Raw genomic sequence first — 11,861 nt, forward strand, 5'->3', positions numbered from 1 at the left:
TACCCCAAAACATTTAACTTTTGTGTGTTTTTCTCCTAATATTTCAGAAAGTTTTCTTAGTGAATAATCAATTTTGCCCTGTTGGAGGGCTTTTATTTTTCCATTTTAAAGCCATTTATGCCTAGCAAAGAGTAGGCATCTATTAGTAAATTAGTAAATCAACCATTTTTCTAAGTTTCTTCATAGCTCTCATAATTAACATTCTACAGCTTCTAAATATTCCATCCTGTTGCTTTCAGTTTAGCCTTTACCCTTTAGTAGGACCTTTGTATTTTTTTCAATTTTCTGATATCATGGGTGTTTTATGAACACCTTTATGCAGAAAGATCTCCTCTTTTAATTATTTTATTAGGATAAATTTCCTCAAGAAATATTGATGGATTGAAGATTATAAACATTTCAATGTCTATTGATGTAGTATATTTTTCTAAAAAGTCTTTCCCAAGAGTTTATACCAATTTACAAAGTCATTAGCAATATATTGAGTGTAACAGTTTCTTCATAGTCTTGCTAGCATTTTCTTCTTGTTTATAGGATTCATACATACTCAAGGTAAAGGATTTAAAAAATACATATAAAGCCTAAATATATAAGGCATAATACAAACCAACATATAAGCATATATAAAACATAAATACAAACCAACACTACTCTTTTTTAATTTATTATTGAAGTTAGATTGCTATGTTTATGTTTATCCTTTTTTTTTTTTTTTTTTTCGGTACGCGGGCCTCTCACTGTTGTGGCCTCCACACAGGCTCCGGACGCGCAGGCTCAGCAGCCATGGCTCACGGGCCCAGCCGCTCCGCGGCATGTGGGATCTTCCCAGACCAGGGCACGAACCCGTGTCCCCTGCATCGGCAGGCGGACTCTCAACCACTGCGCCACCAGGGAAGCCCTATCCTTCTTTTTAAATATAGAGTCATACCATGAACATTTACCTGTATCATTATAAGTTTATGATTTTTAATAGCTACATAAAATTACATTGACTTATAGTTTGCTATTTAACTAGCTGCCTATTATTAGAGATTAAGTTATCCCTGATTTTTCACTACTCAAAATAACACTGAAATGATCACCTTTCTGAATAAAATTGCATCTGCATTTCGAATTATTCCTTGTGCTTAATCCCTGACAATAGAATTGATTGGTCAAAAGTATTAAAAATGTCATATTTCCCCCAAAGGGTTTTTATCTATTTGTAGTGCTGTCAACCACAAGTTCACCAGAATTGGGTGTGTGTGTGTTGGGGGGGTGTATGTGTGTATGTATGTGTGATTGCTATTCTCTGTCTCCATTTAAAAAAAATAATTTGGTCATTTTCACCACAGATTTCTATACCTTTTCTCCATTTATCATCTCCTCCTGTCATCCTGTACAGATCTTCCAGTTCACCTCTTTAGGGCTAAGAGTGACACTTTAATCTCAACTAGGAAGGAAACCAAAAAAAATTATTTCAAATCAAATTCAGAAATCATCTGCAGCAGCCATGTCTTTGATCTTGTTCAACCGCAGAATAAATTCTCTCTGTTCTCCCTAATTTGATTGGGAAATAGATCAAGGTTTTTCAAGTTCACCTGACTTCCTTGTAAATATGATTTCCTGCATCAGCCAGGCCTGAGTCCTAGTGAACCTAACAGGACACTCGTCTCCAATCACAGATTCCGAGAAGCTAATGCTCCGTCCTGTGCCTTCCTCAGCGTGCCTGACTGCGTCCCCTTCTACCCTGCTTCTCTTCTCCACAGGCTCCCACTGCCCTGGCTCCTGTACACCATCATTCACAGGTTCCAACCCGTGGCTGTCAGCAGCAACGGCCTCTTCTGCGCCATCGTCCTCCTCTTCATCATGCTGCTCTTCGTCATCCTCTCCATCGCCCTCTGCAAATGGAGGATGAACAAAGTGCTGGGCTTCATCATGTTTGGCCTCTACTTTGGGTTCCTCGTGGTCAGTGTCCTCCTGGAAGACAGAATCCTCATGTGCCCTGTCTCCATCTAGCAGGAAAAGCCATATCTTGAGCCAACAAAATGGACTGTCTCTCCCCGCTCAAGGTTGTAGGCTCCTTGATCTCTGCTGGCACACAGCCCTGGGCATTTCAAGTGTTCCTCCTTGGTGGCTTTGATAAGGGCATGGCTTCACGCTGGGCCCACTCATTTCTTGGGCTGCTCCCACCCTTGCCTCCTGCAGTGGCTCCATGCAAGAGACAAAGAGATCCCAGCATTTGGGGCTTCTCTCCCTGCATTGCTGACAGGTACTCCTCGCTGGTCGTTGTCATGATGCAAAGAATGACAGAGGTGATATATATACATATAAAATATATATATTATGTATAGATGCACATGCACACACCCCTGCCTGTTCCTGTATTATACCTCTCCTTCCACACCTATAGATTAGTACATACCTGTATACAAATACAAAGAAAAATTATAAATATATATAATCATATATATATGATATATATGATATCATATACATATATGATATATATATATATACAACTGCATCTTTTCAGGGATAGCTCTAGTATATTTCTAGTACCTATTTGAAGAGGGGCATCAACCTTCAGTCTGAGCTTTACCTCTTAAGTGCAAGAGGTGAGCTAAGAGAATCATTGCTGTGACCTTCAGCCTACCTTGGACATACTGGGATTCTGCCTGGTACAGTGGATATTTTAGGAAAATAGGTTGCACGAGGGAGGGCTGGGTGCAGAGGGGCTGTAGGGGCCCTGAAATGAGCCCTCCAAAATGTTCCCACAAGCCAAACCGGGAAGACCTTCTCTCCACCCCAACTGGGGTACACTCTCTGAAACCCACAGGGTTATCGGGACATTCAGAGGTAAAACCCAGGCTGGGTGGATACTGGTTTGGGGCACGGGGAAGGTGCCCAGGGTTGGGTTTGGGGGGGGTTATAGCCCCAGCATGCAAGTAGAAACTATGATTGCAAAGCACATCAGTGCACTTCTAGGACAACAAGACTATATAAACTGAACCTATACTGTTCTAATGCATGTCCCATTATCATCAAAAGAAGGGGGGCAAGTTTAGTTGTGATTGTCATTCAGACGTATTTTGATGCTAAGGGCATCGAAATGCCTGCCAAGAGAGCCTGGATATGTACTAAGAAATACCATCCAGTAGAGGCACTCAGCGGGACTTGCCCCCTAAGGACATGGTTCTTTAATGCATCTTCCAGTGTGGTCATAAAGGGCTTCAGTGGCTGAAGGAAGAAATCATTGTTCCTCCAACCAATAGAACTAGAATGACTCTGATCAATACTGCTTGGATTAAGGCAGCTTCAAGATGTTTGGAAAGGCGTTTGTTAACTAGGAAGGTTTCTGAGTCCTGTGTCTAGTGGTGCCAGGACCAGGATCTGGTTAAAGCCCATGCACCATGGGTGTCTCTCCTGCCATCAGGACCCCAGCTGGGACTCTTCCTAGCTCACAGAGTACACTGCAGACTACACGCAACAGCTTTACACTGGCTTCAAGCCAGTCACTTCAAGGATCTGATTTTCAGAGCATTCAAGGGACATCTTCATTTCATTCATTCAGTGCTCCCAAGTTCTATTTGACATTTTGTATGATTTCTCAGGTCTATGTCAAAAGAAAATAAAACCAACAGAGGAAAAAGATGAGGTGGACTAACTTACTGAAAAACATGCAGAGTTTTTCATTTCCCCAAATCATGCTTCCTTATCATCAGTTGAAAAAGTAAATAGAGGATGGCGCATCATTCTGTAGCCGTCCTGCATCTAAGTTGGCACACACCATGGCTTCTCTCCAGTCTGTTGTGTCACTGATGCTGCTATGATTTTGCGGTGAGCACGTCCCTCCTAACACAGGGAGACAGGATGCAGAACTCACAACTGAATAAAGATAAAGATCAAGCTCAGCATTCCTTCCACAAAACCTCAGCCCACTCCACAGAGCATGGCAGTCACAGGCAGTGCCCATCATTGCTCTTCTGAGTGGAGGCCCAATGGGAAAGCAGGAAGCCAAGATGGCTGCCACCCAGGAGGCCAGCTTCCCAGTCTCTCCAACTTTGCAAAGTCGGGTGTTCAGTTGTGCGAGAGAGACCCACGTCTCCTTCATCAAGGGCAGGATTTTGTGTTGAAGCAAGAATTCGTGTTAGTTCCTCTGAGTGAAAGAGAAGGAGTAAGTGAACATTGAGTTAAAAACTCTGATGGTTTTCCCTGTGCATTACTCAAAGGGGAGCAGAGTTGTTTATTGCATGGATGTGTATGACGGACTGGTTTGTTGTGTGAAGGAAGGTTTGAGTAGGTGACTGACTCAATTGCAGGTTGACTATATAAAACCAGAAAGGAGGAGGGAGGTCCAGTGCAACCCTGTTCTTATTCCAGCCCTTCCCCACACTCGCCCTGCCTCCTTACTCTTTCCCGTTCATTCCCAGCTCACGGTGAAGACTCATCCAAGCAACCACAGAGCATTTGACTTGCCTGGGAAGCTCCCTTCCTGGGGAGTGTTGTCAGTCATGAAAAGTTGCATTTGAGAAGATGCTATTTCTGAACCCAGTTCCCACCTCAAGGGTGTGCAGTGTTGGCTCACCGGCCAGTATGCAGGCACCTCCCTGCCCCTGCTTGCCTCCTATAAGTTGTCTGTGAGGTTATGTGTTGGGCTTGGGTAAACCCAGACAGAAGTGTATAGGATGCAACAGTGGATCTTTAAAAGCATTCAAATCATTAACATATATGTAAATACATATATAAATATATATCTTCATACCAAATCTATATATATACACACAATACCACTTACATCATCACCCTCTGACCCAATTACATCCAGGATTCAAAAGCAGGGAGCACCAAAGTTTGCCTTAGTGAAAGGAAAGGAAAAACATGCACACCAACAACCAAAGGGAACATTTCCTCCTGATCTCATAAGGTTTGTTTTGTGCACAAGTACATACAAACATACACACATGAACCCTCCCTGTATATTTAAATGGCCAGCCATATCCCTAATGGTGATGTAGAGGCAAAGAATGCACAGTAGAAAAGTACAGGGGAAAAAACTTTAGACTACAGATAACTCTCTTTGTTTTTCTGGAACAGGGTAAAAATATCAAAAATTCAAGAGCCAACCTCTTACTGTTCAATCTAAAATAAATGAGCTGTATGCAAATGGTTCCCTTTACCTGCAGCAAACCAAGCAGGTCTTACTTGCAGGTCACCTCCCCTGTCACCCTAGGCAGCCTCAGGACAGGAGAACGACCTGGTTCATGCTGAGAATACCCATATAGACCCTTCTCAATTGCCTCTGGGAATGCCCACGCCGAGTTCAGCTGCCCTCTGAACCTGCCTAGACCCTCAAGAACTGAAGCTGGAGATGAGAAGGTTTGCATGCAGCTTCCCGGGCCTAAGCTGAGCCAGGCAGCGGCAGGTCAGGAAAACACAGTAACGTCCACGGACTAAGGGGGAGGGTTGCTTATCAGTTTGGCTGATGCAGCAGAACTTCCTAAAGCCTTGCCCAGAAGATTATAAAAAGAGGCAGGGACTGTTTCGTATTTGGGAAAAATGCTTTGTAAGGCTTCTCACAGGTGTCAGCTGACAGGGGCCATTATCATTTATTTTCTAGGGAAGGCGTGAATCAGGTGTTTGGAGGCCTTTCAGCAAAACACAGCTGCTTTGCTGATGAGACATTTGATGATATTAATGTACATCACTGCTGGGCAGGGAGAGAGTTGGCAAACTCCCCACCATTGCTCATAGCTCTTAAAGTCCTCTGTGACAAGGATGAGCTATCAAGGGAAGCCCTCCACCCAAGACCACCTTAACAGAAAGCTGACCAGGGAAGTGACAACAGATAGATAGAGCTGCTGGCCAGATAGACAGCTGGAAAAGATGGAACTAATGTTAACTGCTCTGCTGAGATTGCTGTGTTGGAATATCTGATGTGGGTCTGAATCCAAGCATGTCAGAAAACTTCAGTATGCTTCCTTCCCTACATCTACCAACAACGCACACGCGCACACGCACACACACACACACACAAGATTATGAGCATGCCATGCTTCCTTGCACCTGGACAGATTGCTACTCCAATAATTAAGTGGCTAGTAATAATTAATTGGATTGTTACAGCTCTGTTCCAGAAGAAATAAAGGGAAACTGTTCTCAGGGTGATTTCTGGAAAAATCAACTGTCTCCTGAAAGCTTGTTATAGAAGCTAATGCTCATTCTTGCTAAGCCAAATCTTACATAACCACCTGGCTTAATATTTCTAAAAGACACATGCTCAACTCCTGTACCTCCCTCAGCAAGACTGTCTTCAGTTAGTAAGTGAGGGGTTGTCGTGAAGAGAAAGTTAGTGAAAAAATAATAAGGAAAAGGAAGAAAGGGGAAATTAACTTACTTTTACCAGGATTCCCAAGAAAGCAAATATCACATTGATATATATCCCTATGTAGTTTTAAATAATTACAAATTTCAGGCTTTTTTACCCAATTACAAAGCCTATATAGAGTCCCAGATAAAAATATGTTCCCCTCTCAAGAAGACTTTGGGAAGAAAGGTAAGGGCCTCCACTCCACTATCTATTTAAGGTTAGCTCCTTGCCTCTCTAGCTTTGTGTTTCATTTTTTAATCTCACAGCTTCCTATTCATTGAAATATCTAGCAAACAAGAAAAGCAAGAAAGGCACACTCAGAGCCAGATGAACTCCACTACTTATTGTGAGATTACACTCTTTTTTTTCACTTTACTGGGAGCTTCGAAAAGGCACAGGCAGGACTTCCCTGGTTGTGCAGTGGTTAAGACTCTGCACTCCCAATGCAGGGGGCCTGGGTTCGGATCCCTGGTCAGGGAACTAGATCCCATATGCACGCTGCAACTAAAAGTTCACATGCCACAACTAAGGACCCTGCCTGCCCCAACCGAGACCTGGTACAACCAAATAAATATCTTTTTTTAAAAAAAGGCATGGGCTGCAGCACAGAAATCACCAGGAGCCTTTAGGTGTCTGTAGAAAACGCGGGTGCACTCATGTTTGTTATGGAAGTCACACGTGTTTTCCGCCTAGGTGCCCCCCAGTGTGCTCACTGCCGCTTTCCCCACCTTCCTCACGCACAGGGCATCGGCCTTGCCCAGCACCACCTGATTTCCATCATGGTCTTTAGTGGCAGTTTTCTTTAAACAAACTGAGAGAAAGCTACAAAGAGCCCAGGAATCCACACGTCAGCCAGTTTCTTAGAGAGAAAAAGGAGCCTCTAATTACAACTGGATAGACAACTCTGTTCAAATTAGCAAACAAATAGTGGGGACACTATGGAACACCAAATTATCTAAGCCAAAGCCCTTCCACTAAATGATTGGTTGGCAGACTGGGAAACCTTAAAGAATTTTTTTTAAAAAACTGATAAAGACCTAAGTGTGAAAGAGTGCCATGGAATTGGCATTGAGTTTGCCAAAGGTTTAGTTCTGTTAAGAGCACTTGTTCAACCTATCACCCTGATCCCAAAGACAATCCCTTTGTAGGAAAGAAATCCTAGCATAGATGTTCCTGGTGTAACCCAGGTCTGTCAGCTATTAACATGAACAACCATCCGTGTCAGAAAAGTCTTCCTCCAGATTCACCCCAGCCCCTCAAGGTGATGAATTCACCTTTTTTTTTTTTTCTGTTCGGCAGAAAAGAGTTGCATCTGGGCACTCTTCACTATTTACCCCTGACAGAGCTAGGAGTCACCACTATGTGACCCTTTATCTATTTGCATCAAATGTTATCTTCAGATTTTTATTTCTGAGTCTTTCTCTCTAACCCTCAATAATTTTTAAGTTTTTCTTTACTAAGCCTTTTCAAATGCCTTATGTTGCTCTGAAATCATGGAGCCTTTTGACTACTCATGGCACAAGTATAAGGTCTGAATAGGGCGGGATGACAGCCTCAGACCCAGTGTTTACCCCCTGCTTCTGCACTCCTCTGTGCCCCTTTACCTTTTAGAAAGTCACACTTCATTGCTAATTCACATTAATCTTGTGTTCCCTGTGACTTCCGTATCTTTCTCCAAGACAGGTGAAGCGAGTGCATTTCTCAGCTCGTCCAGTGCATTTGGATGGATGTTCTTACCTACCATGAGCCCCTCTCCCTTGGGCCTTACTGAGTCTCCGTTTGTTTCTTTCTAACCCCAGTTCCAGTTTTCAAGTCTAGGTTGGGCCCAGTGCTTACTCCCCTTCCAGCTTCTCACCACCAGCCTCTCCACTTTACTTGTACTTGGCAAGTCTAATGAGCCTTTTCTCCATCTCTGCATTAAGGTGAAGATAGAAAAATGCTAGCCCCGTGCCCCTAACAACTTACGTTTTGTGTAATTGACTACTTCTAGGGGGGTGGGGGGAGGGACTCCCTCCTAATTGATACTAAAATGGGAACAGAATTCACAACTACAAGAGAGTCACAGAAATGCCTTAAAAGCACCAGTAGGCCTCGACTCAACAAGTACTAGCAGGCATTTATCCTCTGGTGAAAAGTCTGAACACTGATGCGGCATTGTCTTGAGGCCCTGGTGAGGTGAAGCTCATGGACTTCGTCTTTATGGTCATAATCCCACACTCAACGAGTACTCAGAATGGGAGAGACACCACTGGAGATCATTCAGGAACTCTGGACCTGCACTTACCTGCACTGATTTACCAAAAAGAATCTATATTTTCGCTCTAAATAGGAAATGGGGGAAATGGTTGGACCACCTCTCATCACCCAGTATTGCAGTGCATTTACTTCCTTGTGTGGTGGGTTGGCTGGGAATTGTAAGATTGTTGATTGGTGTCGTGGCCCAGGAAAATGGGGTACAGTTCACCAAAAGGCTGGAAATTTGCTCCTACATTCTCACTTATTGGGTTGCATATTCCTTTACAATGGAACTGGAAGTAACTAAGTCCTTGGGACTGACAGTTCTCAAAAAGCACTCAACTAACCAAAAGAGAATACTAATTTTTAAAATCATGTCATCAAAAAAAGAGAAAAAAGAAAAGGAACAAATGAATGAAGTCTGAATCCCCAAATAAAATAATTTTAAGGATGAAATTACATGCAGGAATTAAGGGTAAAAAATTCTTTGCCATTTAATTAAACAAATCTCCGATTCTTCTCATCAGGCTAAAACTGAAGGACAATGGATGCCTTTTAGGTTTTTTAATTTTTTAATATTGCACTTTATAGTATCAATACTTCATAAGAGACAACTGTCTTAATTAAAGCCATAAAATACAAATAATACATATATTCAGGGCTTCTGAATATAGTCAATCGATAAGCAGTTCATGAGTCATTCCTGTTTTGTATTGTTTGTTGTAAATTAGAGTTTATCTGTTCTGTTTTTTAAGGCAGACAATTATTGTTCTAGACGATCCTAATCTGATAAATTTTAGATGTGTACTTTCATAAAACTGAAAATCAAAGAAATTGTTCATTTCACAAAACCATTCTTCACTTTCAAAATAGCTTGTTAAATAGCAAGTTCCTTTAAATAGCAAGTTCTGATACTACAGTGAAAGTATTTCCTTTTTTAAGTTATAGATTTACTGTTTTTCAGGAATCCATTTGTTATGTAAAGCAATATAGAGAGTGAAATGGATAATTAGCATATATGTACCTGGAAAATTTAAGGTTTGAGTTTTTATGTAAATATAGGATGGGTCTAAGAAGTTCCCTTATAAAAGTGGCAAATAGAGATATACAGTTTATCAATAATTTATTATGCCTAAATTATAAACCTTCCTTGGGAAGAAAGCATATAAAACAGGAGACTTCATAATTCATTGGATTTTTTTTCCTTTTCTGCTAAACTACATAATTTCTGGCCCAGTATCATAGACTGCTTACACACGTGTACACACAGATGTCCCCACAACTAAAAACTTTGTTTCACTTCATCACAATTTTTTATATGATTCGAGTAAAAGCTAAAAGAATGACTAAAAGGCACTTAATAGCCTAGAAATATCTACCACCTGGGTACCTAAATTATCTCTATAGATTAAATGTGTGTTAAATTGACCAACCCCATCAATTTTATGTTTAATTGGCTATTTGCCCTAAAGAAAGATTGTCTGGATCCAGAGCCAGTGATGTTTCTGTTGGGGGCTGTTTTGTGGTCTGAAGCATCTCTCCAAAGGGCAGAGACTCTCCATCTGGATGAGGGAAACTCTGTTGGGATATAATCCTGTTGAACCCTGCACACAAAGTTTTGTGCCCTGCATCTAGCCTGGATGTTTTTCTTCTGCTCCAGTTTGAAAAAACTCCAGAAGCAACAGCTTCCATCTCCAAGCAATCTGCAGTCTCAAAAGTGCCATCAAAGAGTAGCAAAAACTACCTTCCTGGTTTAATGAAGTGGCTGCTAGTGCTAAAGGAAAGATAAATTATACTTTTGTTCTTTGCATAGTGTTAAAACAGAGACCATGTTGTCAAGACTGACCCCAACATAGGCATTGCCCTAGAACTCGTAAACTGTCTTTTGGACAAGTTACCTTACAAATATCAGAATGCCACTTTTGTAAAGGATCTTTTTAGGGATAGATGTCATCTCATGCTTCCTCTGTTTGCCTCCATTTTCAAGAAGCATTTTAACCTCTATACCCCTACAAGAATCCAGTTGATGCACTTCCAAGTTACTTTTGTCATTTCCCATGTGTTTTGTTTATTGTGATCAATTTTCGCTGGATGAGGAGATGTATGGAGATTTTGCGTCAGTTTATTCTCTGTGAATATGTCTGTACATAGATGGAAAGCTATATTTATTTGTACATAGTCTGTTTGGAGTAATGTGTTTCTGTCACATGGACTTCACTCTGATAAAGGGCGTTTCTTCACTGTGTTCATGTTACACTTTCCACACCTTTGTGCTTCTACTACTGGTAATCAACTCATAGAATATCTCACTTTATGTAACTAAGTCTCCTCGGTGTGAAAAGTGATAGTAATAAAATTATTGACCCAAAAGAAGTGTTGTTTTGCTCTTTCCCTGCCACCTCGGAGTCCCTGCCGCCATGGCCGAGGAAGGCATTGCTGCTGGAGGGGTAATGGACGTTAATCCTGCTCTGCAAGAGGTGCTGAAGACCGCCCTCATCCACGATGGCCTAGCACGTGGAATTCGGGAAGCTGCCAAAGCCCATCTTTGTGTGCTTGCATCCAACTGTGATGAGCCCATATATGTCAAGTTGGTGGAAGCCCTTTGTGCTGAGCACCAAATCAACCTGATTAAGGTTGATGACATCAAGAAACTGGGGGAATGGGTAGGCCTCTGTAAAACTGATGGAGAGGGAAAAATACCTAAAGTGGTTGGTTGCAGTTGCGTGGTGGTTAAGGACTATGGCAAAGAGTCTCAGGCCAAGGATGTCATGGAAGAGTACTTCAAATGCAAGAAATGATCAAATTAAAAAACTGGGCTCTTGTTCTTAAAAAAAAGAAAAGTGTTTTGGTTTTGGAATAATCCTTGCCTTCAGCTAATTGGGACCCTCAGGATCTCAAGAAACTGACACACAGTTGTGGAAGTTTCACTGCAAGGACTCAAAGGAACAGAGGGCAAGAAATAGTTGCTGTTAATTATAACCATTTACGGGGTGCTTACTAGTGTCATTTGAGCTTTCCAATGTCTGAGGGAACCTTGCGCACTGAAAGGACTACTCTAACAATTTGCTTTTACTTAGTTAAATATATTGAAAGTTGTAAATTCAAAAGCCTAGTGTTCTCTAAGCCTTTAAATTCAATTTCACAGTCTTGTATCAACCTATTACTTTCAGATAAAAAGAAGAATTCAGAGTCAGTTTTTTCTTTGATTACACTCAATTAACTGATAACTTTAAAAGATTAAATTCTAACGAACTCAATTTACGAGGTGAATTCCCTC

At 41.6% G+C, this 11,861-nt stretch overlaps 2 protein-coding genes across 3 annotated transcripts in view; both read left to right on the top strand.

Moving 5' to 3' along the window:
* SLC24A2 (solute carrier family 24 member 2) overlaps nt 1-1,998 on the top strand; it is a gene marked incomplete at both ends in the record, with an annotated part of 251,262 nt that extends 249,264 nt beyond the window's left edge. For both annotated transcript variants that reach the window (XM_079706205.1, XM_079706206.1), the window contains one exon: nt 1,749-1,998. In XM_079706205.1, the coding sequence (XP_079562331.1) occupies nt 1,749-1,998 (250 nt within the window). The remainder of the gene's footprint in view (nt 1-1,748) is intronic.
* Nucleotides 1,999-11,001: 9,003 nt separating this feature from the next.
* On the top strand, nt 11,002-11,382 carry LOC307054321 (small ribosomal subunit protein eS12-like; the record flags this gene model as incomplete). Its single annotated transcript, XM_079705952.1, has 1 exon — nt 11,002-11,382. The coding sequence occupies one exon, from the start codon at nt 11,002-11,004 to the stop codon at nt 11,380-11,382; it is 381 nt and encodes a 126-aa protein (XP_079562078.1).
* Nucleotides 11,383-11,861: the final 479 nt, after the last annotated feature.

This window comes from Hyperoodon ampullatus, assembly GCF_949752795.1.
Source record: "Hyperoodon ampullatus genome assembly, chromosome: 6".
In the NCBI taxonomy this organism is placed as follows: Eukaryota; Metazoa; Chordata; class Mammalia; order Artiodactyla; family Ziphiidae; genus Hyperoodon; species Hyperoodon ampullatus.